The sequence below is a fragment of the Lolium rigidum genome, chromosome 4, assembly GCF_022539505.1.
Source record: "Lolium rigidum isolate FL_2022 chromosome 4, APGP_CSIRO_Lrig_0.1, whole genome shotgun sequence".
Lineage (NCBI taxonomy): Eukaryota > Viridiplantae > Streptophyta > Magnoliopsida > Poales > Poaceae > Lolium > Lolium rigidum.
Genome location: NC_061511.1, coordinates 246,457,927 through 246,485,306, shown reverse-complemented (window position 1 = coordinate 246,485,306; position 27,380 = coordinate 246,457,927). Strand labels below are relative to the sequence as shown.

General features: G+C 45.1%; 1 protein-coding gene, 1 long non-coding RNA gene and 1 pseudogene across 2 annotated transcripts; 2 read left to right on the top strand and 1 right to left on the bottom strand.

Annotated features, from left to right (window-relative positions):
- Positions 1–271: 271 nt before the first annotated feature.
- LOC124650133 (7-deoxyloganetin glucosyltransferase-like) lies at positions 272–2,028 on the top strand. The gene is made up of 2 exons (XM_047189690.1): positions 272–861; positions 961–2,028. The coding sequence occupies exons 1-2, from the start codon at positions 321–323 to the stop codon at positions 1,932–1,934; spliced, it is 1,515 nt and encodes a 504-aa protein (XP_047045646.1). The 5' UTR covers positions 272–320; the 3' UTR covers positions 1,935–2,028.
- A 19,129-nt stretch (positions 2,029–21,157) lies between these two features.
- Positions 21,158–27,045, top strand: LOC124650131 (annotated as a pseudogene).
- LOC124650132 lies at positions 21,626–22,042 on the bottom strand. The gene is made up of 3 exons (XR_006986886.1): positions 21,980–22,042; positions 21,821–21,868; positions 21,626–21,723 (listed from the first exon to the last, which is right to left on the bottom strand). It is a non-coding gene; the product is annotated as an uncharacterized LOC124650132 (long non-coding RNA).
- Positions 27,046–27,380: the final 335 nt, after the last annotated feature.

The window sequence follows — 27,380 nt, the reverse complement described above, 5'->3', positions numbered from 1 at the left end:
AGAAAAGAAAAGTAGCACGCCTCTCTTCTCGCATTGGTGTAAACGTCGTGGCTTGAAGTTTCTTCGCCCATAGCTAGTGGCAGAGCTTGAGACAAAAACAATGAGATTCTAAGAGTTGATCAGTTGTTGACGTGGACACTAAATTCGACGCCTAGTCAGATTTTTTTCTCACGTCCACATAAGGCTGGGCATCGTTCGGTTTTCACTTGGACTAATCGCTAGCCGCATGCCCGCACCTATATATACCTTCTCATTGCCACTATAAGCAGGAAGATCGCATTTTTCTCTTGCAGCCAACGCAGTTGCAATCTTTGACCTGCATGTCTAAGATTCCGGCGGGCGGCGACATGGCTGCTGCTCCGGCCGATGAGAAGCCCCACGTGGTGTGCCTGCCGTTTCCTTCGCAGGGGCACGTCACGCCGATGATGAAGCTGGCCAAGATCCTCCACTGCAAGGGCTTCTACGTCACCTTCGTCAACACCGAGTACAATCACCGCCGCCTCGTCCACTCCCGCGGCCCCGCCGCCGTCGCCGGCCTCTCGGACTTCCGGTTCGCCACCATTCCCGACGGCCTCCCCCCGTCCGACGTCGCCGACGCCACGCAGCACCCGGAGTCTCTCTGCTACTACACCATGACCACCTGCCTTCCCCACTTCAAGAAGCTGCTTCAGGACCTCAACGGCACAGCTGGGGTGCCGCCGGTGACCTGCGTCATGGGGGACAACCTCATGAGCTTCTGCGTGGACGCGGCGGCGGCGGTGGGCGTGCCGTGCGCGCTCTTCTGGACCGCCAGCGCCTGCGGCTACATGGGTTACCGCAACTTCCGATTCCTCATGGACGAGGGCCTCTCTCCTCTCAAAGGTACGTACGTATTAGACACTCCTACCCAAGGTCCTCCTTTATCGTGACATCATCTCGTCACCGTCAGAGATACTGATGTCGGTACGTTAATTTGAGCAGATGAAGAGCAGCTGACGAACGGGTACTTGGATACGCCGGTGACGCCGGCTCCCGGGATGAGCAAGCACATGCGCCTCCGAGACTTCCCCTCCTTCATCTGCACGACGGACCGCGACGGCATCCTGCTCAACTTCCTGATGCACGAGGTGGAGCAGTCGGACCGGGCGGCCGCCATCGTCCTCAACACCTTCGACGAGCTCGAGCAGCCGGCGCTGGACGCCATGCGCGACATCCTCCCGCCGATCTACACCATCGGCCCGCTCAACTTCCTCGCCGAGCAGCTCCTCCCCGACGGCGGCGGCCCTCTCGCCACGACACGCTCCAGCCTCTGGAAAGAAGACCGCTCCTGCCTCGAGTGGCTCCACGGCAGGGAGCCCCGTTCCGTGGTGTACGTCAACTACGGCAGCGTAACCACTATGTCCAGCCAAGAGCTGGTGGAGTTCGCGTGGGGGCTGGCCAACTGCGGCTACGACTTCCTATGGATCGTGAGGAACGACCTGCTGGCGAAGGGCGGCGCCGCCGCTTCTGCCACACTGCCTCCCGACTTCCTGGAGGCGACCAAGGGCAGGTGCCTCCTGACGAGCTGGTGTGAGCAGGAGGCGGTGCTGCGGCACGAGGCGGTCGGCGTGTTCCTGACGCACTGCGGATGGAACTCGACGATGGAGGGGCTGAGCGCCGGTGTGCCTATGCTGTGCTGGCCCTTCTTCGCCGAGCAGCAGACCAACACCCGCTACGCGTGCGTGGAGTGGGGCGTCGGGATGGAGGTCGGCGACGACGTGCGCCGGGAGGTGGTGGAGGCGAGGATAAGGGAGGCGATGGGAGGCGAGCTAGGGAAGGAGATGAAAGGGAAGGCAATGGAATGGAAAGAGGTCGGTCTTCGTGCAACGACGCAACCTGGCGGCAGGTCGTTGGCCAACTTTGATAGGCTGCTCAAGGATGTGCTGACGACCGCAAGTGAAAAATCTGCAGCCTAGACGGAAATGTGGCGTCCCGTGCATGTAGCCACCGTTTATTTGCATTTAAATTAGGAAATCCACTCTCTCTCCTATTATGTGCAGGTGACAATATGTGACAAAGGAAAGAGAGAGAGGACCAGCCCGCTCCCCTCGGTCGCCTCCTCCAGGCGACAGGGGAGCCCAACCCTAGCCCCCCGCCGTCGCCACCTTAGCCCCCCGCCCCGCTCCCTCGTTGTCTCCCGAGGCCGCCGGCGGCTAAGCCGTCCGCCGCCGATGAAGGGGGCGGCGAGGCCCTATGCCTCTCGGGTTCTCGCGCGCTCGTCTCGGAGGGAAGATGTCGTGCCGGGCCCCGGGGGCCGTCGCCCGCCCCTCCTGCGCCCCTCGCCGGCCTCGCTGCAGCCTCCTGCTCGCTGGCCGACTTCGCCCGGCCATGGCGCAGTCTGGATGGGGAGGGACCTGAGGCCCGGGGTCTGCCGCGGTCGGGCTCGATCTGGGCTTCGGCGGGCCTGTTCCAAGGCGATGTCGGTTGGTGGCCTGGGCTCCCGGCGGCTCAGCGGTCGGCGGCCGGATCTGCTGCCTCTGCAGCAGTCTGGCCAGGATGCGCTTCTCAGGCGAATGGTGAGTGTTTGGTGGACGGCGTCGAGGTCCCATGCTCGGCTGGCTACGCCTACTGCTAGGGCCTGCGTTGCGCATGCCGACAGCATCGACTCTCCAGGCGAAAGCCTCGCACCAATTGGTGCCGATGTCGGTGGTGCCCCTGGGTACCATATTTCCCTGTTGAGGGCTTCATCGGGGAGCTTGGTCTCCCGCTGTCGCAAGTTCTTGCGTTCTCCGGGTGAAAACCTCTGCTCCTTGGAGCGGGCGGCGGCGACACACTGTGCCGCTACCTTCTTGAAGGCGCCGCTTTTGGAGTCCGTGTTCCTCGTGGTGTGGTAGATGCGTGGTAGTTGTGCTCGGTTGCCTTGTTGTCGAGGGTGGTGGAAGCCGGGGCGACGGCCCCGGACGGTTGACGTGCGCCGAGGCGGCGGCCTCGGATGGTCTTGCAGCGATGACTCCATGGGGTGTGGTCATGGTCTAGCAAGGCTTGGGTGGCGTGTTCGTGCTACGTGGGTAGCGAGCTCGTCGGCCCGGCCTACGCGACGGGGTGGTCGTGTAGGATAACGTAGCATAGAAAACAAATATTTTCCTACCGCGAACACGCAATCCAAGCCAAGATGCAATCTAGAAGACGGTAGCAACGAGGGGGTATCGAGTCTCGCCCTTGAAGAGATTCCAAAGCCTACAAGATGAGGCTCTTGTTGCTGCGGTAGACGTTCACTTGCCGCTTGCAAAAGCGCGTAGAAGATCTTGATCACGATCGGTTCCGGCGCCACGAACGGGCAGCACCTCCGTACTCGGTCACACGTTCGGTTGTTGATGAAGACGACGTCCACCTCCCGTTCCAGCGGGCAGCGGAAGTAGTAGCTCCTCTTGAATCCGACAGACACGACGGCGTGGTGTCGGTGGCGGTGGAGAACTCCGGCGGAGCTTCGCTAAAGCACGCGGGAGCTATGGAGGAGGGGGCGGCTAGGGTTTGGGAAGGGGTGGCCGGCCTCAAGGGGTGCGGCCACCTTGTGGCTTTAGTGTGGCCGGCCCCCTCCCCTATGCCCCTCATTATATAGGTGGAACCCCAAGAGTTGGTGTTCAAGTCTTCGAATAAGACCCGAACCAAAAACCTTCCATAGGAGGGGGAAACCTAGCCAAGCTAGGACTCCCACCAAAGGTGGGAGTTCCACCTCCCATATGGGGGGGTGGCCGGCCCCTAAGGTGGAGTCCACTTGGGACTCCTCCCCCACTAGGGTTGGCCGGCCATGGAGGTGGAGTCCCATGTGGACTCCACCTTCCTTGGTGGTTTCTTCCGGACTTTTCTAGAACCTTCTAGAACCTTCCATAGAACCTTCCGCGACATTTTATTCACATAAAATGACATCCTATATATGAATCTTATTCTCCGGACCATTCCGGAACTCCTCGTGATGTCCGGGATCTCATCCGGGACTCCGAACAAATATTCGAACTCCATTCCATATTCAAATACTACCATTTCAACATCCAACTTTAAGTGTGTCACCCTACGGTTCGTGAACTATGCGGACATGGTTGAGTACTCACTCCGACCAATAACCAATAGCGGGATCCGGAGATCCATAATGGCTCCCACATATTCAACGATGACTTTAGTGATCGAATGAACCATTCACATACAATACCAATTCCCTTTGTCTCGCGATATTTTACTTGTCCGAGGTTTGATCTTCGGTATCACTCTATACCTTGTTCAACCTCGTCTCCCGACAAGTACTCTTTACTCGTACCGTGGTATGTGGTCTCTTATGAACTTATTCATATGCTTGCAAGACATTAGACGACATTCCACCGAGAGGGCCCAGAGTATATCTATCCGTCATCGGGATGGACAAATCCCACTCGTTGATCCATATGCCTCAACTCATACTTTCCGGATACTTAATCCCACCTTTATAACCACCCATTTACGCAGTGGCGTTTGGTGTAATCAAAGTACCTTTCCGGTATAAGTGATTTACATGATCTCATGGTCATAAGGACTAGGTAACTATGTATCGAAAGCTTATAGCAAATAACTTAATGACGAGATCTTATGCTACGCTTAATATGGGTGTATCCATTACATCATTCATACAATGATATAACCTTGTTATTAATAACATCCAATGTTCATGATTATGAAACTAATCATCCATTAATCAACAAGCTAGTTAAGAGGCATACTAGGGACTCTTTGTTGTTTACATATCACACATGTATCAATGTTTCGGTTAATACAATTATAGCATGGTATATAAACATTTATCATAAACATAAGATATATAATAACCACTTTTATTATTGCCTCTTGGGTATATCTCCAACAGTCTCCCACTTGCACTAGAGTCAATAATCTAGATTACATTGTAAGGAACCTAACACCCATGGCATTCTGGTGTTGGTCATGCTTTGCCCTAGGGAGAGCTTTAGTCAACGGATCTGCTACATTCGGATCGGTGTGTACTTTGCAAATCTTTACTTCTCCATCTTCGATGTACTCGCGAATCGAGTGGTAACGCAGCTTGATATGCTTCAGCCTCTTGTGTGACCTTGGTTCTTGTGCATTGGCGATGGCACCCATGTTGTCACAAGTATATGACTAGTGGGTCCAATGCACTAGGAACCACACCGAGCTCTACAATGAACCTCTTCATCCATACCGCTTCGATGAAGCCTCCGGAGCCGCTATGTACTCCGATTCCGTTGAAGACTTCGCCACCGTGCACCGCTTCGAGCTTGCCCAGCCTATCGCAAAGCACCATTCAATATAAACACGTACCCGGACCGTGACTTAGAGTCATCGGGATCGGTGTTCCAACTTGCATCGGTGTAACTTGTTACAACGAGCTCTTGGTCACCTCCATAACAAAGAAACATATCCTTAGTTCTTTTCAAGTACTTCGAGATATTCTTGACCGCTGTCCGAGTGTTTCACTCCTGGATCACTTTGATATCTCGCTAGTCAAACTAACGAGCATGCGCTATATCCGGTCTTGTACATAGCATGGCATACATAATAGAGCCTACTCGCCGAAGCATAGGGGATCCGATTCATCCTTTCTCTTTCTTCGCCGTAGCCGGTCCTTGAGTCTTACTCAAGACCTTGCCCGGTAACATAGGTAAAAACCCTTTCTTACTTTCGTCCATTCTAAACTTCTTTAGAATCTTGTCCAGGTATGTACTCTGTGATAGCCCTATTAGGCGTCTTGATCTATCTCTATAAATCTTGATGCTTCACCAAGGTCTTTCATTGAAAAACTGTTATTCAAATAACCTTTTACACTGCTTAATAGTTCTATATCATTCCCAATCAATAATATGTCATCTACATATAATATCAGGAATGCTACAGAGCTCCCACTCACTTTCTTGTAAATACAGGCCTCTCCATGACACTCGTATAAACCCGAAGTCTTTGATCACCTTATCAAAGCGTCGGTTCCAACTTCTTGATGCTTGCTTCAGTCCATAGATTGAACGCTGAAGTTTGCATACTTTGTCGACATTTTTAGGATCGACAAAACCTTTGGGTTGTACCATATACAACTCTTCCTCAATGTCTCCATTAAGGAACACCGTTTTGACATCCATCTCGCCAAATCTCATAATCGAAAAATGCAGCTATTGCTAACAAAATCCTCACAGATTTTAGCTTCGCTACAGGTGAGAAAGTCTCATCGTAGTCAACTCCTTGAATTTGTCGGAAACCCTTTGCGACAAGTCGAGCTTTATAGACAGTAATATTACCATCGACATCTGTTTTTCTTTTGAAGATCCATTTATTCTCGACAGACCTTTCGGCTATCGTGTAAGTCTACCAAAGTCCATACTTTGTTATCATACATGGATCCCATTTCGGATTTCATGGCTTCTTGCCATTTGTTGGAATCTCGGGCTCATCATCGCTTCTTCATACGTCGCAGGGTCCTCATCATTGTTATCCACAATCATGACATTTAGACAAGGATCATACCAATCGGGAGTGGCACGTTCCCTTGTCGATCCGCGAGGTTCGGTAGTTTCCTCGTTCGAAGTTTCATGATCATTATCATTAGCTTCCTCTGTTGCCGGTGTAGGCGGTACAGGTACAACTTCCGGTACTGCGCTATTCTGATCAACGAGTATAGATTCATTAATCTCATTGAGTTCTACTTTTCTTCCAATCACTTCTTTAGTGAGAAATTCTTTCTCAAGAAAAGTTCCGTTCTTAGCAACAAAGATTTTGCCTTCGGATCTGTGATAGAAAGTGTACCCTATAGTTTCCTTAGGGTATCCTATGAAGACGCATTTCTCCGCTTTGGGTTCTAGCTTGTCCGGTTGTAACTTTTTTACATAGGCTTCGCAACCCCAAACTTTAAGGAACGACAGACTTAGGTTTCTTATTAAACCATAATTCATACGGTGTCGTTTCTACGGATTTTGATGGTGCTCTATTTAAAGTGAATGCGGCTGTCTCTAATGCATAACTCCAAAATGATAACGGCAAATCAGTAAGAGACATCATAGAACGAACCATATCTAAGAGAGTTCGATTACGACGTTCGGACACACCGTTTCGTTGTGGTGTTCCCGGCGGTGTCAATTGTGAAAGTATTCCGCATTTCTTTAAATGCATGCCAAACTCATAACTCGGATATTCACCTCCGCGATCAGATCGTAGAAATTTAATCTTCTTGTTACGTTGATTTTCTACTTCACTTTGGAATTCCTTAAACTTCTCAAAAGTTTCGGATTTATGTTTCATGAAATAGATATACCCATATCTACTCGGATCATCTCGTGAAGGTTAGAACATAACGATAACCACCGCGCGATGCTACACTCATTGGTCCGCACACATCGGTATGTATGATTTCCAATAAGTCGGTAGCTCGCTCCATCATACCGAGAAAATGGAGTTTTAGTCATTTTTCCCATTAGACATGCTTCGCATCTATCAAGTGACTCAAAGTCAAGTGATTCAAGTAATCCATCGGTATGGAGTTTCTTCATGCGCTTCACTCCAATATGACCAAGACGACGAGTGCCACATATAAGTAGAATTATCATTCAATTTAATTCGCTTAGCATCAATGTTATGTATATGCGTATCACTACTATCGAGATCTAACGGAAATAAGCCATTCTTTTCGGGTGCTCGACCATAAAAGATATTATTCATAAAAATAGAACAACCATTATTCTCGGACTTGAATGAATAACCGTCTTGCATTAAACAAGATCCAGATATAATGTTCATGCTCAACGCGGGTACAAAATAACAATTATTTAGGCTTAAAACTAATCCCGAAGGTAGATGTAGAGGAAGTGTGCCGACAGCGATCACATCGACTTTGGATCCATTTCCAACGCGCATCGTCACTTCATCTTTCGGTAGTCTTCGTTTATTCTTTAGTTCCTGTTTCGAGTTACAAATATGAGCAACCGAACCGGTATCAAATACCCAGGTACTAGAACGAGAACCAAGTGAGACAAACATCTATAACATGTATATCGGATATACCTTCTTTCTTCTTCTTGACAAGGCCGCTCTTCGAGATCCGCCAAATACTTGGAGCAATTACGCTTCCAGTGTCCCTTCTCCTTGCGGTAATAGCACTCGAGCATCGGGCTTAGGGCCGTTCTTAGGTTTCATAGGAGGCGTGGCAGCTTTCTTGCCACCCTTCTTGAATTTTCCCTTAGACTTGCCCTGTTTCTTGAAACTGGTGGTCTTGTTGACCATCAACACTTGGTGCTCTTTCTTGATCTCAATCTCAGCAGCTTTTAGCATGCCAAAGAGTTCAGGTAACTCCTTGTTCATGTTTTGCATATTGTAGTTCATCACAAAGTTCTTGTAACTTGGTGGCAGTGATTGAAGGACACGATTAATCCCCGACTCGTTAGGAATCACTATTCCCAAGTCACCGAGTTTCTTCGCATGCCCGGTCATGGCGAGCATGTGCTCACTAATGGAGCTGCCTTCTTCCATCATACAGCTGAAGAAATGTTTCGATGCTTCATAGCATTCCACGGCCGCATGAGTCTCAAAAATAGCTTTCAGCTCATTCATCAACTCATGAGGATCGTGGTGCTCAAAACGTTTTTGAAGATCGGATTCCAGATCGCACAGGATGGCACACCGAACTTGAGAGTACCGAGTTTTCCGAGTCTCGTAAACGGCTTTTACTTCATCGGTTTCAGTTTCGCAGGAGGGTCACCTAGCGGTGCATCAAGCACATATTGCAGATTTCCGCCGGAGAGGAAGATCCTCACATGACGGAACCGAGTCGGTGAAGTTGCTACCGTTGCTCTTAAGCTTTTCTTTCTCTAGGAACTGGTTAAAATTGATTGGGGACGCCATCTCTACAACATATATTTGCAATAGTTTAGACTAAGTTTATGACAAATTGAGTTCAAATTTTAATTCAACATAATTAAAAATCTAGGTGAACTCCCACTCAAAACAATATCCCTCGCATTGTCTTAGTGATCACATGAACCAAATCCATTACACAATAGTCCGATCATCACGAGACAAGGTGTAATTTTAATGGCGAACACTCAAAGTGTTCATCATATCAATCATATGATTCATGCTCTACCTTTCGGTATCACGTGTTCCGAGACCATGTCTGTACATGCTAGGCTCGTCAAGGCCACCTTAGTATCCGCATGTGCAAAACTGGCTTGCACCCGTTGTATGCACTTGTTGATTCTATCGCACCCGATCATCACGAGATGCTTCGAAACGACAAGTCTTGGCAACGGTGCTACTAAGGATGAACACTTTATTATCTTGAGATTTTAGTGAGGGATCATCTTATAATGCTACCGTCGCGATCTAAGCAAAATAAGATGCATAAAAGGATTAACATCACATGCAGTTCATATGTGATATGATATGGCCCTTTTGTCTTTGCGCCTTTGATCTTCATCTCCAAAGCACGGACATGATCTCCATCATCTTCGGGCATGATCTCCATCATCGTCGGCGAAGCACCAAAGTCAATGGCGCCGTCTTCATGATTGTCCTCCATGTAGCAACTATTACAACTACTTTGAAATACTACTCAACATGAAATTTAAAGACAACCATAAGGCTCCTGCCGGTTGCCACAATACAATAATGATCATCTCATACATATTCATCATCACATTATGGCCATATCACATCACCAAACCCTGCAAAAACAAGTTAGACGCTCTCTAATTTGGTTTGCATATTTTACGTGGTTTAGGGTTTTCGATATAGATCTAATCTACCTACGAACATGAACCACAACGTTGATACTAATGTTGTCAATAGAAGAGTAAATTGAATCTTTACTATAGTAGGAGAGACAGACACCCGCAAAGCCTCTTATGCAATACAAGTTGCATGTCGAACGAGGAACAAGTCTCATGAACGCGGTCATGTAAAGTTAGTCCGAGCCGCTTCATCCCACTATGCCATAAAGATGCAAAGTACTCAACTAAAGATAACAAGAGCATCAACGCCCACAAACCATTGTGTTCTACTCGTGCAACCATCTATGCATAGACACGGCTCGATACCACCGTAGGATAACGTAGCATAGAAAACAAAAATTTCCTACCGCGAACACGCAATCCAAGCCAAGATGCAATCTAGAAGACGGTAGCAACGAGGGGGTATCGAGTCTCACCCTTGAAGAGATTCCAAAGCCTACAAGATGAGGCTCTTGTTGCTGCGGTAGACGTTCACTTGCCGCTTGCAAAAGCGCGTAGAAGATCTTGATCACGATCGGTTCCGGCGCCACGAACGGGCAGCACCTCCGTACTCGGTCACACGTTCGGTTGTTGATGAAGACGACGTCCACCTCCCGTTCCAGCGGGCAGCGGAAGTAGTAGCTCCTCTTGAATCCGACAGCACGACGGCGTGGTGTCGGTGGCGGTGGAGAACTCCGGCGGAGCTTCGCTAAAGCACGCGGGAGCTATGGAGGAGGGGGGCGGCTAGGGTTTGGGAGGGGGTGGCCGGCCTCAAGGGGGTGCGGCCAACTTGTGGCTTTAGTGTGGCCGGCCCCCTCCCCTATGCCCCTCATTATATAGGTGGATCCCCAAGAGTTGGTCTCCAAGTCTTCGAATAAGACCCGAACCAAAAACCTTCCATAGAGAGGGGGAAACCTAGCCTAGCTAGGACTCCCACCAAGGTGGGAGTTCCACCTCCCATATGGGGGGTGGCCGGCCCCCTAAGGGGAGTCCACTTGGGACTCCTCCCCCACTAGGGTTGGCCGGCCATGGAGGTGGAGTCCCATGTGGACTCCACCTTCCTTGGTGGTTTCTTCCGGACTTTTCTAGAACCTTCTAGAACCTTCCATAGAACCTTCCGCGACATTTTATTCACATAAAATGACATCCTATATATGAATCTTATTCTCCGGACCATTCCGGAACTCCTCGTGATGTCCGGGATCTCATCCGGACTCCGAACAAATATTCGAACTCCATTCCATATTCAAATACTACCATTTCAACATCCAACTTTAAGTGTGTCACCCTACGGTTCGTGAACTATGCGGACATGGTTGAGTACTCACTCCGACCAATAACCAATAGCGGGATCTGGAGATCCATAATGGCTCCCACATATTCAACGATGACTTTAGTGATCGAATGAACCATTCACATACAATACCAATTCCCTTTGTCTCGCGATATTTTACTTGTCCGAGGTTTGATCTTCGGTATCACTCTATACCTTGTTCAACCTCGTCTCCGACAAGTACTCTTTACTCGTACCGTGGTATGTGGTCTCTTATGAACTTATTCATATGCTTGCAAGACATTAGACGACATTCCACCGAGAGGGCCCAGAGTATATCTATCCGTCATCGGGATGGACAAATCCCATCGTTGATCCATATGCCTCAACTCATACTTTCCGGATACTTAATCCCACCTTTATAACCACCCATTTACGCAGTGGCGTTTGGTGTAATCAAAGTACCTTTCCGGTATAAGTGATTTACATGATCTCATGGTCATAAGGACTAGGTAACTATGTATCGAAAGCTTATAGCAAATAACTTAATGACGAGATCTTATGCTACGCTTAATATGGGTGTATCCATTACATCATTCATACAATGATATAACCTTGTTATTAATAACATCCAATGTTCATGATTATGAAACTAATCATCCATTAATCAACAAGCTAGTTAAGAGGCATACTAGGGACTCTTTGTTGTTTACATATCACACATGTATCAATGTTTCGGTTAATACAATTATAGCATGGTATATAAACATTTATCATAAACATAAGATATATAATAACCACTTTTATTATTGCCTCTTGGGCATATCTCCAACAGGTCGGTGTGGCTGGCAAGTCGGGGCGGCGGCCCCGGATCTTTTGGCGCGACGTTCGTGGTCTGCGGGTGGTCGGCTTGGTAGTTTGGGCTACAAGACGTCCATGCCGTGCGGCGTTGCGGCTCGCCTCCGAGCTGGGGACGTCGGAGCAGCGGCTTCGGGTTTGGTGGTGTGTGTTTGGTCGTCGGCGGTCTGGTTTCGTGTGGGCGATGAGGCTCCGACTTTTGTGCGGTTTTTCCGGCCGGTTTCCCTCATAAACTCGGCCACTCCGTATGGTTTTTGGGCCCGGTTTCCCTGATTAACTGAGCCAACCCTTCTTCTATTAATATATCGAGCAGCTCACCTGCCGAATTCTCAAAAAAGACAATATGTGACAAACATACAAGCATCTTTCCTGTTCACTCTGCCACACCTATCTTTATCTATCCTCTCATCCCATGCTTTTTCGTTGTACTGTAAATTTTGCATATGTCTTATCTTATAAATCAAATGGCCGATCTCTATTTCGAGTGAATATGTGTGTTCCAAATGATGAGTACTTTGAAACAATACCAGTTTTAAATATATTGTGACCAGTTTTAAAAAATGAATTTTGAAACATGATGAAACTCTATGATACCTGATGAAGCACACAAATTTCCATCAAGTTTCACTGAGTTTCAGATCTCAAATTAAGCTTGGTTTCATAAAATTCTACCAGGTTTCACCAACTACAAAACCTCAAAATTTTAAATTTATCAAAATACATTCAATATTACTAGATGTATATAATTCATTATAAACATGACAAAATTCGGAACCTGACTATCAAAACATAATGAGACCTCATGATCTATTCTGAAAGACTGAAACCCAATGAAACTAATTCAAACATGATGATGCACATCGAAACAAACTGTTTCAAAAAATATTTTCGCTAGGTTTTCATTAAGTTTTTCAAAGTTTCATTAGGTTTAATATTCGAACGATTTTCAAATTAAACTTTTGATCAAAAAGTTACAGGTTTTTCAAGTTCTGCAATTAGTACTAGAAAGTGTGGGAAGAGGGAAGAAAACCTCGCACACACATTCCGCAAAAGTTGATGAGATAGAGAGGATAGACCCATGCACATGACAGCTCGTGCACGGGACATGTGCCGTTCTCCGAAATATGGATCCAAGTATCCAACCAATAGGTTGCGGCCGGACTCGAGTTTCTCTCTAGATTCATGCATGGTAGAATAAGCAGCCTCGTTGTGTGTGGGGTTATCTTTGCTTGTGTTCTGTCCGTGCCAGAAATCACAAGTGATCGTGGGAAGATCATATATTATATGGTGTGATGTTTTCCACATTCTACTCCCTCCGTTCGGATTAAATTGACGTGAGTTGTACAGAGAAAGCAGCCTACACACGTACATGCCTGGCGTCAATTAATAAAGATCAGAGGTAGTAGTTGTTATGTTTCAGCGCTCGGTAAAGATTGAACTTCAACGATTGTACGGGTGTGAGAAATACGAAAAGGAGAAACCAATTGAGAGAGAGAAGAAAAATAACACAGATCTTGACGCACTATGAATAGCCCAGATGCAGGCGTAGTTAGCACATGCTAAGAAAGTCCTCTTTTGGATTGTTTCCTTTAAGCATGTAAGACTAGATGAAACTTCAAGCCAACTATAACCATTTCCGGGTCGCCCTTGGGGGCAGCTCCGATCGATGAACCCTAGCCACTGCCACGATCTGACTAATATAATAGAAGAAAAAATTGTGTTTTTGATGTTAAAATAAGCGATATATTGCTTGGTTTTCTTGAAGTTCTCTAATGTGAACGCCATACTCTAATAACGTGCATGTGGTTAATGTAGCTATTTCAAAATGGAATGCATATCTCGCAAAAAAGGACAACTTTATTGTAGCCTTTGGCATGTCACACGGTCTAAACCTGTCTACATAACGATCAAATGACAGCAGTATTTTAGACAAACAGAGTATAAAGAGAAGATGTGAATATGCGACGTGGATTTGGTGAACGTGGGTGTGTGCGAATCCTTTTTTAATAATAAATATTTTTGAGAAAAGGATAAATCATGTGTGTAGAGAATTATTCATATTTCTGGATTTCAAGTTCAAAACTGAAATACGAAAGTACATAGCTTACGCAAAAAATGACAAAATGTTGAGGTAACAATATAAGGAGTGGATTCCTACTATTCAAACAAATACAAAATTCTATTTTCTCTTTCTAATGTATGCCACATATATATGGTCGTATTTTCTCTTGAAATTTTGCAGGAGTTAGTATCAAAATAATATTGGTTTTGCTAATGCTCAGTCGACTGAGAAATAGCTTAGTTCTTAATCAACTCCTAAACCATATGATTGTGCGTGATTCATGCTAGCTATAAGTTGCATATAGGTTGCAACTAAGTTTAGTTTTTTCGGTTAGACATGAAGTTGCAAGTGACATTTCACTGCTTGCATGCACATGGATGACATCATCTTGCTAAGATTTAAATTAAATTTTAGTCCATTGAGAAATAATTACACCCAAGTAATATGTACGTGAGTGAATTATTATATTTTTTATGAAACTTCAAAATAATGTTTTATTACTATTAAAAATTTGGATTCACCTACACCAGAGTTACCGGCTATTTTCGTGTGAATATGCAGCTTTTTTTGGTTAAGTGGTCAATAGCCATCCATTGGGCATTCAGGTATGTTCATTTGCCTTTACTCAAAGTAGAAACGTTATAGGACAGAGTTTTGGTGCACATTGGTATCAGTGATTTCTTTTTAGAAAATTAACTGAAAATCATATTTCTAAGTTTTAGAAAAATCAGAAAATAAATTATGATGTAGCCATTATTGTATCACACAAACGCGTAAACTTTCAACTAGAAATAATGTGTATTTTGGGCTACACAAAAATAGTAAGTGTGCAGAGTATAGTGATTCAAATCTCCAAAAAGAAATCAGACTTTGTCATTTTTGTGTAGCTCAGAAAATAAAACATTTGTAATTGAGATTTTAAACGGTTGTGGGATACATCATCAACTCCTTTTAGAATTTTACATATTTTTTAAAACACATAAATATAATTTTAAAATTTTCTAATATGACGAGAGCACTGATGCCCAGGATCCAAAATAACTTTTCGTGTTATTGATCAAATGTTCCAGCTATGCATAGTTATATCCAACAGAACTCGATTCTTAGTCCATACTCACTCAATAAAAGGGTACTCATCACTAAAATTGTAAGGTACCAACGTCAAGTATGGAGAATTATGTGTGATTTATTTACATTCGTACTAAGACGGTATACTATTGCATGTGTGTTTGATGATGATTGCACTTTTTTGTGAAGAAAAAACTAAATTTCCAATAATAGCTTTGTACTAAATTAGCGATAATATAGATCGGAGGGAGTAAGAAATTTTCTTTTTTTTTGTTACCCCTTGGTGCTACCAACATGCACGAATCATCTATTATCCACGACACTAAATTTTGGATATAACAACCTCCACAAAATGCTTACATAAAAATATGGTATATTTCCATCATTAAGGGCGTCCACGTCATAACAAAAGACATCATGTAACAAGGAAAGGTACATCACATCTGAGCCAAGATAAGTTTAGCATATGTTCTCTTAGAAAAGAAATGAGTTTTGCTTCAATTCTGCCCTCTCCCCCCAAAACTCAAACACATCAAAAGCTAAGGTTGCTCCGTACCCTTCGTAATGAAATTTATGAAGGGGTATGAAGTGATCTCAACCCTTCATGTGTTTGAGTTATCTTGAACGACAAGCCGGGTCAATGTTGTTGCACATAATATCATTATTTCGACTAAAAAACTAGGCATGACCTATCACAACACAACACCACCGCAATTTATCCCGATGAGACACATTTGTAGGGAAAACTGCTTTCACCAACAGTTGGTCGGGAGTCAGTTTTGCCGACCAACCTTGTCTATTACCACAAGTTTGGCCGACAAAGGTGTTTCCCGACCATCATATATTTTCCAACCGATTGTCATACACTACTATTAAAGATTTCCCAAGACTACATTGTAGTCGTGCACTCACTTATATCACTACTATAAACCCGCTATCCGAGTCTGACCATTAAAGGCGGTTTAGCACGACCCACGTCGAATATTATCTATTGGAGGCAGTTGGGCATGACCAATCTGACACGAATCAAAATCGATAAAACAAAACGTTGGGTAATTTTAGCTTTCTTTGATGGTCAGTTTCTCTGAGCACTTTTTTAAACCCATGAGCATTTATTCCGAAATAATAATAAAATTGAAATGAAAATAGAACAAGTAAAAAATAGAACTAAAACAAAAGGAAATGAAAGGAAAGAAAAGAAAACAACAAAAGCCAACAAGGAGGAGAAAAACTGAAGAAGAAACCCGAAATAAAATAAGAACCGAAAAAAACCCATGTATTGGGCTGACCCATGTGGAACTGCACCGTGAGCGAGTGCTTGCTTGGGCTAGCTATATATAAGAAAGATATAGCATCCGCTACTCGCATTGCAATGCAAGCCCCGAACTGGAAAAGAAAGGACAAAAATAAAATCGAGTCAGAAAATGGACCCTAAACAAGGCAATATTGGTAGCAAAGTGATGGTCCACTATAGCAATATAGACTACAAGCTAGGCAATTTTTTCTGAGAAGATGGTCACACCGACAGTTCGCCAGTGATTGTATCCCAACACATCTGAAGTCTGAACCACCTAGTACTTCTCGTGCCTATATTATATTGCTCTTAATTTTTGTGCAAGTCAAATTTTGCAAACTTTGATCAAGTACTATATGGATAACAATATAAAAATCTACTATACCAAATTCATATAGTTTGGAAATATATTTCATAAATATTCTTAAAATATTAATATTTCATTTTATATATTTTTATTTTTATCAATATACATGGTTAAATTTTAGAAAGTTTATCTTTGACCAAACTTTATATACAACTTATTTTGGGCATTAGGGAGTAGTATATCACACAATAGGAGTAGAATGCTACGCGCGAGGACCTTGCGTGTACATTTCAAAGTACATGACGACATGTTGCTTGTCAGGTTACTCCACCCTTGTCTGCACTGCCGGCCGCGCCCACACGTGCACGTTGGGGAGAGGAGCCCAAGTCGGTCTTGCTTTGACGGAAAGGACATCGAATCGTCACCATGACGATGGACACAACAGAAAAGGGCTTCTCTTACTTTTTTTTTGCAAAAATTTCACAAATCTATTAATAATTAATAGTAGTACAAAGAGATCTAAAAATAATACAAATTATAAATAGGTCTCTGGACCACCTAGCGATGACTACACTGGCGTAGGCTGAAGGCGCGTCGCTCGTCCTCGCCCCTCCATCACCGGAGCCGGGCAAATCTTGTCGTCGTAGAGCTTGTTGCAATAGACAAACGGAAAGTCATCGTGCTAAGGCCCCAAAAGACAATCGTAGGAAGAAATTGATCTGAAACCACACCAACAAACACAAAAGCCGACCGGATCCCATGAGATCCGCCATGCACACGACTCCACGCGACCTCCGCCGATGCAAGACCCACCACCTGAGCGAGGATAGGCGGGGAGGACCTTATTTTGACTTCAAGATGTAGCCACCGAATTACCATCCCAAGGAAGACACTAGAAACAACCTAACAAAGAACGAAAACCATGCGCTGGCGAGAGGCCGTGGTCCGCCATACCTCCAAGGTCCGAAGGCCACCGAAGACGGAGCGAACCGATGGTGTCGTCGGCAAGTGGACGAAACCCTAGATGGGATTTTTTTTTCGCGAAAACGCAAAAGACTTGCATTTCGATGCATTGATAGAAAAAGAAGGGTATATGTACAAGTCCGTGGCCGGACGAACACCACGTCGTACAACTCGACCCAAGAAAGGAAAAACCTAGTCTAGGGGAGCAGAAGGCGCACACCCCGGACTCCCACGTCCGCCCATTGCCGCGCCTCCGCCACAATGTCGCTGAACAGGGTTGTCACCGAAGGTCGCGCGTTGTTAAAGACCGCCGCTTTTCGATGCTTCCATATCCACCATGTCGTAAGCACGATAATCGACGAAGTGCCTTTGCGCAACTAGCGAGGGGCGGTCAGCACCACCAGCGACCACCACTCCGCGAAGTCGCCCTCAACCGTGGGAGGGCCTGAAGTGGATTGAATCCATGACAGCACCTCAAACCAAACCATCCTGGAGAACGAGCAGCCTGTGAGTAGATGGTGCATGGTCTCCATGGACTGGTCACAGAGCGGGCAGTTGGGGGTATGCGGCAACCCCCGTCTGGCCAGCCTCTCCCCCATCCAACATCTGTCAGGCTAGCCACAAGAAGAATTTCACCCTCGGCGGCGCCCAGGATTTCCAGTTCAGCTTCCAGAAGCCTGCGATTATCGCCCCTTGAAAGAGGGCGTCATAGCAAGAACTGGAAGAGTACTGGCCATCCGTCGTCCAGTGCCAAATCATCTTGTCCGGATCCGCCGAGAGTAGGGTATCCCTGAGCCGGCTCCACAGCTGCACATACTGCCATAGTGCCAGAGCGCTCGGTGCCCCCACTATATCAGCGATCCACGTGCGGTCCATCAGGGCTTGGCGAACCGTGCGCGTCTTTCTCCGGCGCTTCGGTACCAGCGCATACACCTCAGGCGCCACCTCCTTCATGGCTTTGCCGTCCAGCCACATGTCCTCCCAGAAAAGGGCGGATTCCCCATTCCCGATCACCATGGTGGTGGAGACCGCGAAGGCATCCAGCTCCGTCTTTGAGAAGTTCATGTCCAGCCCGCGTCAAGGTCGCAGGGGGTTAGTATGCATCCTCCAGATCCACCTCACCCTTAGGCTGGTAGCAGTGCGAGCCAGGTCCGGAATCCCGAGGCCCCCAAGTCGTAGAGGTCGACAGACGCGTGCCCAGTTGACATGGCAGTGCCCCCCATTGGCATCAGCTCTGCCGGCCCAGAGGAAACCCCTCAGGATTTTGTTGACATGCTTCAGGACTGTTTTGTTGACACCTAACACCATCAGCTGGTGTAGCGGGATAGCTGCGAGGACCGAGCGAATAAGTGTCAGGCGTCCGGCAAGCCGGTCCACCAGTGGCTGGAATGAGGTAGCCGTCACCCTAGATGGGATTTCTTGGCCGCCTTCCTATCGCCTTCTCATGAGCCACCAAGGGCTTCTCTTACTTTGTGTGTGGCCGTGGACATGCCTGAACTGGAAAATTCAATGCGGTGGCTTTGCTCTCGTAAAACGGGGCTTGAATTGTGTGAGAGTTTACGGCCGGATTGGCTTGCTCTTCTGGAAAGCACCGATCGCTTAAAAGAGAAAGATTGGTACCAGTACTTAGGACCAGATGAAACATGGAAAGAGGTGAGGTGTCACACCTTTTTCAGTTCACCAAACGTCTACCGCATGCATCTAGTGCACTAACCCCTCATCCAAATCAAATGTCGCAAGCAACGCATGATGTTTGCACCCAAGAAGCAGCTAGCCAAAGAGAGGCCAAGCAAGGCAGCACCGTCTATATATTGCCTGGGTAAGCTGCGAGCAGACTACACCCTGAGAGGAGATCACCGGAGATATGTACAGGGTTGGCGTGGCGGCGGCGCTCGGCATTCTGACAGCGTGCGCGTTGGCGGCCGCGGCGGCGGGAGACGGGTGGCGGGTGGAGCGGGAGGGAGGAGGCGACCATGCGGCGGCGCGAGGAGAGGTCGCCTACGACGGCAGGGCTCTGGTGCTGAACGGCGCGAGGAGGATGCTCTTCTCCGGGGAGATACACTACACCAGAAGCACCCCCGAGGTATGTGCCTACTCCCTTCAGTCGTTCCTGCGATTGATGCAGTCTCTGCTCTGCATTTCTAGCTAGTGTTGTTTCTGTTGCCGGGAGAGGTAGTACACGTTCATGGAGTCTTGTAAACCGCCACGCCAAACAATGTGGCGAACGTACTTGCTCAAACGACCACCCAGAGCAACTCCCTTTCGTCTCCGGCCACGGCGGCGAAGGTGGAGCGGTGATCGGCGAGATACCATTGATTGGTGATCACCGGAAAGTGGCAGCAGGTTAATAGGTCGCCGTAACTTCGTCCGGCGGTGATCCACCTGCTCACCGCTTTATTCATTTCCAGCATGAACGGCTTGCCGTTTTGGCTAGAGTTATACAAAAGGTCCGGTACTGACAGCACCGCTTTTGGACCTGGCCTAAGCGGGTTCGTGCGCGTTCTATACTTCCATTTAAGGAATCAATGAGCACATAAGCAAATACACGCTGTCCAGTGATCCTGACGCCGTGACGCGGCATGCCCAGCCAGCCACACAAGCTGGGTTTTTTTTTTTTGTTAAGTCATAGTACCTCTGTTTTAATGAATGAGGCTTATATTTTTCTGAAGGTTAAACTATGTAAAGTTTAACTAAATTTTTAGAAGAAAAAATTACTAACATGTACAATACAAAATCAATAACGTTAGATACATCATAAAATATATTTTTATGTGATATCTATATAATTTAATAGTTGTTAATAGTTTTTCCTAAAAAGTGGTAAAATTTTACTTAGATTAACTTTGAAAAAAAAGTCGTACTCATTGGAACGGATGTAATATGTGAAGTATCGCGTGGTACACGTGATAAGCTATCTCAAACAAACAAAAAAAGATGTAATATGTGAAGTATGGCGATTGACCTTTCGGATGAAAACAGCTTATAATATAAACACATGTCCACTAGATACCTATGAATGTTCAGTCGATATTAACTTTTCTAATTCGGGCCGTGAAATAGTCATGCCCATTAACTTTTTGAACTTTTGACTAGAAAAGTACTTTCAGAATATACCATTTTCTTGGATTTACAGATATATAGAAAATCAATAGTCATGTTTATGCCCTGAAGATCTGTCATTACCAAGAACGACAACAATCTAAGATGGATCCAGCATTTTCTCTTTGCGTGTGAAGAACAAACGATTTTCCACGGAATTATGAGCATGCATTAATTGACTCGTGGGACAGGATTTATTGAAGATATCTTGCTCGTGCATAGGGCCACACTGAAATTCGTCCAGCTATAGAGCAATTATTAAGGCCCCATTACAAATTTATACTCCAAAAATACTATTACCAGCAAAAGACAAGCCAAACTTTATTAGCAGGGGCGACAGCAACACATCACCAATAAGTTTTTTCCTTTCTTCAGCCACCCGCAAATATTTGCCAACCATGCACATGTTGTCTTCATGAATATATATATAACACACAAAGGCTGCAGAGAGACCGCAAGGAATTCACATCCAACTCTTTGCTACTGATCAACGGCCTCGAGAATCATGACCGTTGCGGTGGTGCTAGCCATGTTGATGGTGTGCTTATGTACCGCCATGGCGATGGGAAGTCAGTGGGGAGGCGACGGGGTGAGGAGGGAGGTCACGTACGATAGCAGGGCTTTGGTGCTTAATGGCGCTAGAAGGATCATGTTCTCTGGTGAGATGCACTACACAAGAAGCATGCCTGAGGTAAGTTCTTCTCTGTTTTGGTCATAGAGGGGCAATTTGCTGATAGGTCATACACAGATGAAGCATGAACGTCTGCTGTAGAATATGAACCCAGGTGGTTGCAGGTCCAAAGTTTTGGGAAGCTCTGATCGGGACTGTACTTCTACCCGTAGGGATCAGCCCGAGTACGCTCGGCCCAAAGAACATCCCGGTTGAGTTGAACGACTTCTTTCATGGGCTTGTCTACCCACGCCTTACATGGCCCAGCATGAACACAACGAGAAGCTCGTTTCCTCTACACCAGTGTTCTGTCCTGGCCCAAGCACCATCAGACAAAAGCAGAGCCGCAACACTTTTCTGAACCACGCACCATCAGGATGAAGCAGAGCCGTGACAATTTTCTGAAAGTACTCAAGTACCACGAATGTTACTCTTCAAATATTTTGCCAGCTACTATATTCTGTACTAGCTATCAAATGCTGCAAAACATATTTTTACCTGCATAACTATAATAACCTCAGACTGTCAATCCTTATCTGCCTCTGCCTACTTCCACAACAAAACATTACTCAGTTAGTTAGTTGACAAGTATAAATCCACATATGGCAGAGTACTGTCAACTTAGCTTCAGGCATCGATAAGACATGCACGGATTACCTCATGGATCAGGCGTACTGGGTAGTAGATGGACACAACAACTCCACGAGTAGGAGGGGAGGAGACAACTCTTGAAACTATCGTCGAGTAGAAAAGTCTCCTGCACACAAGACAATCGTCCATTCTGAGGCAGCATTTGAAGTGAACTAACATACTACTTCCTAGCTTCCTTGAAGCAATCTTGTGATAAGCTACATCTTCCTTTCTAAAATTTGTGCATCCTAAAACTGACAGATGTGGCCAAAACTAATAGCGAAAGCCAGGAGAGGTGGCCTCGATGTGATCCAAACGTACGTCTTTTGGAATGTCCATGAGCCTGTGCAGGGCCAGGTATGTGCTCTTTCTAGCTTGATATGTACACATATATGGCTGTGAAAAGCACACGAGACGTATTGTGAAAATGAGTTATTCAGTACTAACACATGTTTCCATTGTATCATTGGATCAGTATAACTTTGAGGGGAGATACGATATTGTGAAGTTCATCAGAGAAATTCAAGCTCAAGGACTCTATGTAAGCCTCAGGATTGGTCCATTCATAGAGGCAGAATGGAAGTACGGGTAAGAATGCAGGAAACCACTCTTCTTATTTATATGTATGTAAGGTGGGATACTTTCCATCAGAAAATAGTCCATATATATAATTACATTTCATAAATCTCAATGTAATGTCTGTTTTCAAACGTTACCCTCGGTTCTAATGACTCCAATATTATTTATCTCATTATATTGTCGCCTCTAAACTGCGAACTTTGCAATTTTGCGTATGCATAATACCCGTTTTTTCCCCTTCAAGTGGTCTATAGTGTAAACAAGTCCAAATGAACTTATGTTATAAATATGGTTTCTATATCATGTTAGTATCTATTCCATAAAATTATTGTGTAAAACATGCAATGCACATATGTGCTTGCTACTGTAGATACGCGTCTTGCTTCCTGAATTATTCTAAAGAACACAACTCTTTCTACCGTAACTGTTTATAAGTGCAGAATACGTAAGTGATGAATAAACGAAAATGCGACCTGAACAAATGATTTATATCTTGTGTTCATGCAGAGGATTTCCATTTTGGCTACATGATGTTCCAAACATTACCTTCCGAACTGACAATGAACCATTCAAGGTAATTACCTGTGAGATGGCATTCTTAAACTTCGTAACCTGAAAAACTATGAACTGTGGCTGGTGATTTCAGAGTTTTCATCTGGCACAACTAGATTAAATTAATATTGGTTAATTTAAATATAATTACCATGATAAATTATAGTTTTTTACTCATGCAGCAACATATGCAAAGATTTGTCACTCAGATAGTAAACATGATGAAACATGAAGGACTTTATTACCCACAGGGAGGCCCGATCGTCATTTCTCAGGTTAGTAAAATTAACTTGAATTAGCATTTGTTTTTAGTTCTCCATCTCAATGTGCCCATTATGTAACTAAATAAGTAAATGCAGATCGAGAATGAGTACCAGATGGTTGAGCCTGCATTTGGCCCCAGTGGCCAAAGTTACGTCCGTTGGGCAGCTCAAATGGCTGTAGGTCTCCAGACAGGTGTTCCATGGATGATGTGCAAGCAGGATGATGCCCCAGACCCAATTGTCGGTGTTCATTATTATATCATTTGACCTGACTGTATCTCGTTAGAGAAAAAATCATATCAGTTTGACAAATAACTTCTTTTCTAGATTAATACCTGCAATGGGCTCATCTGCGGAGAAACATTCGTTGGACCAAACTCACCTAGCAAGCCTGCATTATGGACAGAAAATTGGACAACACGGTAATGTTGCAACCTCACTTCTGCTCACTTGGTTTTGGATCTTCTCGTTCTGATGGAAAAAGGTCTGATGGCCAACTGTTTATGTGTCCAGCTACCCTATATATGGCAATGATACAAAACTTAGATCTACAGAAGATATTGCCTTTGCAGTTGCACTCTTTATAGCAAGAAAGAGGGGAAGCTTTGTGAACTACTACATGGTATGGATTTATAAATAAATAACTAAAAAAATCGAACTGAAACCTCTTAGAAAATTTTCCTGTTGGTTATGATGCAGTACCATGGAGGAACAAACTTTGGGAGGTCTGCCTCTTCATATGTAACAACAAGCTACTACGATGGAGCTCCTCTTGATGAATATGGTAAATAGTTAACCAATAGACAAGGCATGCTAGAAGCATTTACACATGTCAACCATATAACAGAAACTAATAAATTTAGTGGTGTTGTATCCAGGTCTTATATGGCGACCTACATGGGGTCATCTCAGAGAACTGCATGCCGCAGTGAAACAGTCCTCAGAACCATTGCTGTTTGGAAGATACTCCAATTTTTCATTAGGTCAAGAACAAGAGGTAAAATTACAGAGTTTTATTAGAACACATAGTTCAATGAATTCTAGCAATACAAGCACATAATTAATGACGTACTCTAGGCACATGTCTTTGAAACAGAATTGAAATGTGTGGCTTTCCTGGTCAACTTCGATAAGCATCAGACACCAACAGTAGTATTCCGTAATATATCTTTCCAACTGGCACCCAAATCCATCAGTATTGTATCAGATTGCAGGACAACGGTCTTCGAAACAGCCAAGGTATGTGACCTATTGACATAAATTCCTTTGTGGCACACCTTTTTCATCACAGGCAAATGCCATAGTCTCTTGTTATGATATTTTACTTTATTAATTTATCACAGATAAATGCTCAGCGTGGGTCAAGAACTGCTGAAGTTGTACAGTCGCTCAGTGATATTCATACTTGGAAGGCATTCAAAGAACCAATTCCTCAAGATATAAGCAAAGCTGCATACACTGGAGACCAGCTCTTTGAACATCTCTCAACAACTAAAGATGAGACAGATTACCTTTGGTACATCGTCAGGTAAGAAAAGTTCCTCAAAGGTGATGTTCATATTTTGGATTTTAGTTAGTTACTTGACTTGAATCTATACTAATTGTATCACTTAAATGCAGCTATGAATATAGGCAGAGTGATGATAGCCAGCTCGTGCTTCTTAATGTTGAGTCCCGAGCACATATATTGCATGCTTTTGTCAACAGGGAATTTGTAGGTCAGTATCCTATTAGATAAATTGTGGTTTGCCTGGTTCTTCATATAGCCTTTTGTGAAAAGTAACAACTAATTCACATGCCATCGTGAACTACAGGTGCATCATATAAATTATTCAGATTATGTTATCTCTTAATTACATTTTACAACGGATGTGCTATGTTATTGCTCATCAGTCATCACACTTCACTCATATCTATTATTGTATAACTTCCCTCCATATTATGGTCAGGGAGTGTGCATGGGAGTCATGAGGCACGTGGCAACATAATTCTCAACGCGAATATTTCTCTAAAGGAGGGGCAGAACACCATAGCATTACTCAGTGTAATGGTTGGATCACCGGTATGGTTCCCATTACCCACCCTGCCAATATAAATGATTATAAAAGACACTAATAGATGGGAACCAAGACTTAGTAAAAATGGGTCTATATGGTGTCAAACTGCCAATCCAAGCATATGTTTATGCTGTTAGTTCTAATGAAGTAAAATGAGCAAATGGGTTTAGTGAAACTTATCAAACACATAGGTGTTAAGAAATTCTCAGGTTTTCGATTTTCACAACATATAGTGGAGCTTGAGTACCATAAATTTCAAACATAAATTGTTACAGAAAGTGACTTAACTAGCCATGCATCAAAACTGAGATCTTCTAACTGGAAGGACTCTGGTGCTCACATGGAAAATAGAAGCTTTGGAATCCGTAAAGTGAGCATACAACAAGGACAACAACCACTACATTTCCTCGACAACGAGTTATGGGGATACCAGGTAAATCCAAGTCAACTCATTTGGAATGTGAAATAGAGATCATTATAGAACTCTAGGATGTGATCTGACAGATTAAATGCAGGTTGGCTTATTTGGAGAAGGGAATAGGATATACACGCAAGAAGGGTCATACAGTGTTGAATGGAGAGATATCTACAATTTGGCATATCTTCCCCTTACTTGGTACCAGGTACATTAACAGAACTAGTTCATAATCCTGAGATAAATGTCAAGCCTTCGCAGCAATAAAGTATTCCTTGAGTCATTCATTATGTGATTCAGACAACATTTGCCACACCAATGAGCGATGATGCAGTGACACTGAACCTAACGAGTATGGGAAAGGGTGAAGTGTGGGTCAACGGGGAGAGCATTGGCCGTTATTGGGTCTCATTCAAGACCCCGAGTGGGCAACCTTCTCAATCCCTGTAAGTAGAGTTAATTCAAATCTCAGATTCTCTTCGCTCGCCTATGATCGTACAGGCATTATCTAACTGGCATGAAATTTCTGAACTCCAAAGGTATCACATACCCCAACATTTTCTGAAACCTAGAGACAACCTCCTTGTTCTTGTTGAGGAAATAGGAGGCGACCCGCTACATATAACAGTGAACACAGTGTCCATCACAACAGTGTGCGGTAACGTAAATGAGCTTTCGGCTCCAGGTGTCCATACTCAAGGAAGGCATCCAGAAGTACGTCTACGATGCCAAAGGGGCAAGCACATCTCAGCAATCGAGTTTGCAAGTTATGGGAATCCTGCAGGAGACTGCACAGCATTTTCCATTGGAAGCTGCCATGCCGAATCGTCGGAAGCTGTCGTAGAACAGGTAACTCATGTATTATAATTTGCGACTACATTATTACCAACACACAACTTCAACTATTTATTTTGTTCTCTCAGGCTTGCATAGGTAAGAGGGGTTGCTCTATTCCAGTATCCCCTGCCAAGTTTGGTGGCAATCCATGCCCTGGAATCCAAAAATCCCTTGCAGTCGTGGCAAATTGCAGATGATAGCACACACTGAAGGAAGGATAGAAGGTTAATGGCTAAATGAGCAGCAGGCAGGAATTGGATAAATTGAGGGTGAGTATACAGATCCATAGCTAGATTCGATACAAAACAATCCGTTTGGTGTATGTGTAATTCACCCAAAACCAACAGATGGGTCATTCTTCTGTAAACTTACAATGTAGAAAATCCCTCACATTTTGGTCGTCTCTTGTGTTCTCTCTGAACCATGCTACCGCAACGGCAATCTCGGCCGCGTGTTGAAACCTAGCTGTAACAAACTGAAGAGCGATAGACCGGCACTAGGGCATCGTAGCACGGAAAAGCTTCTACTTACAGAGATCTTCAGTTAAAACCCCGGCTTCGCGGTGTACCTTCGCTCTCCTGCCCCGCCAACCTGACACATTTGGCCAGGCCAGGGCAAGGTCAAAGATGGCCGCTGCAAGCCTGCAATCGCCGTCACCGTCTCATCCTCCTGAGAATACCCGCCCTTCTGAAATGACCAATGGTTCCTATCCCCGATCATCGCTC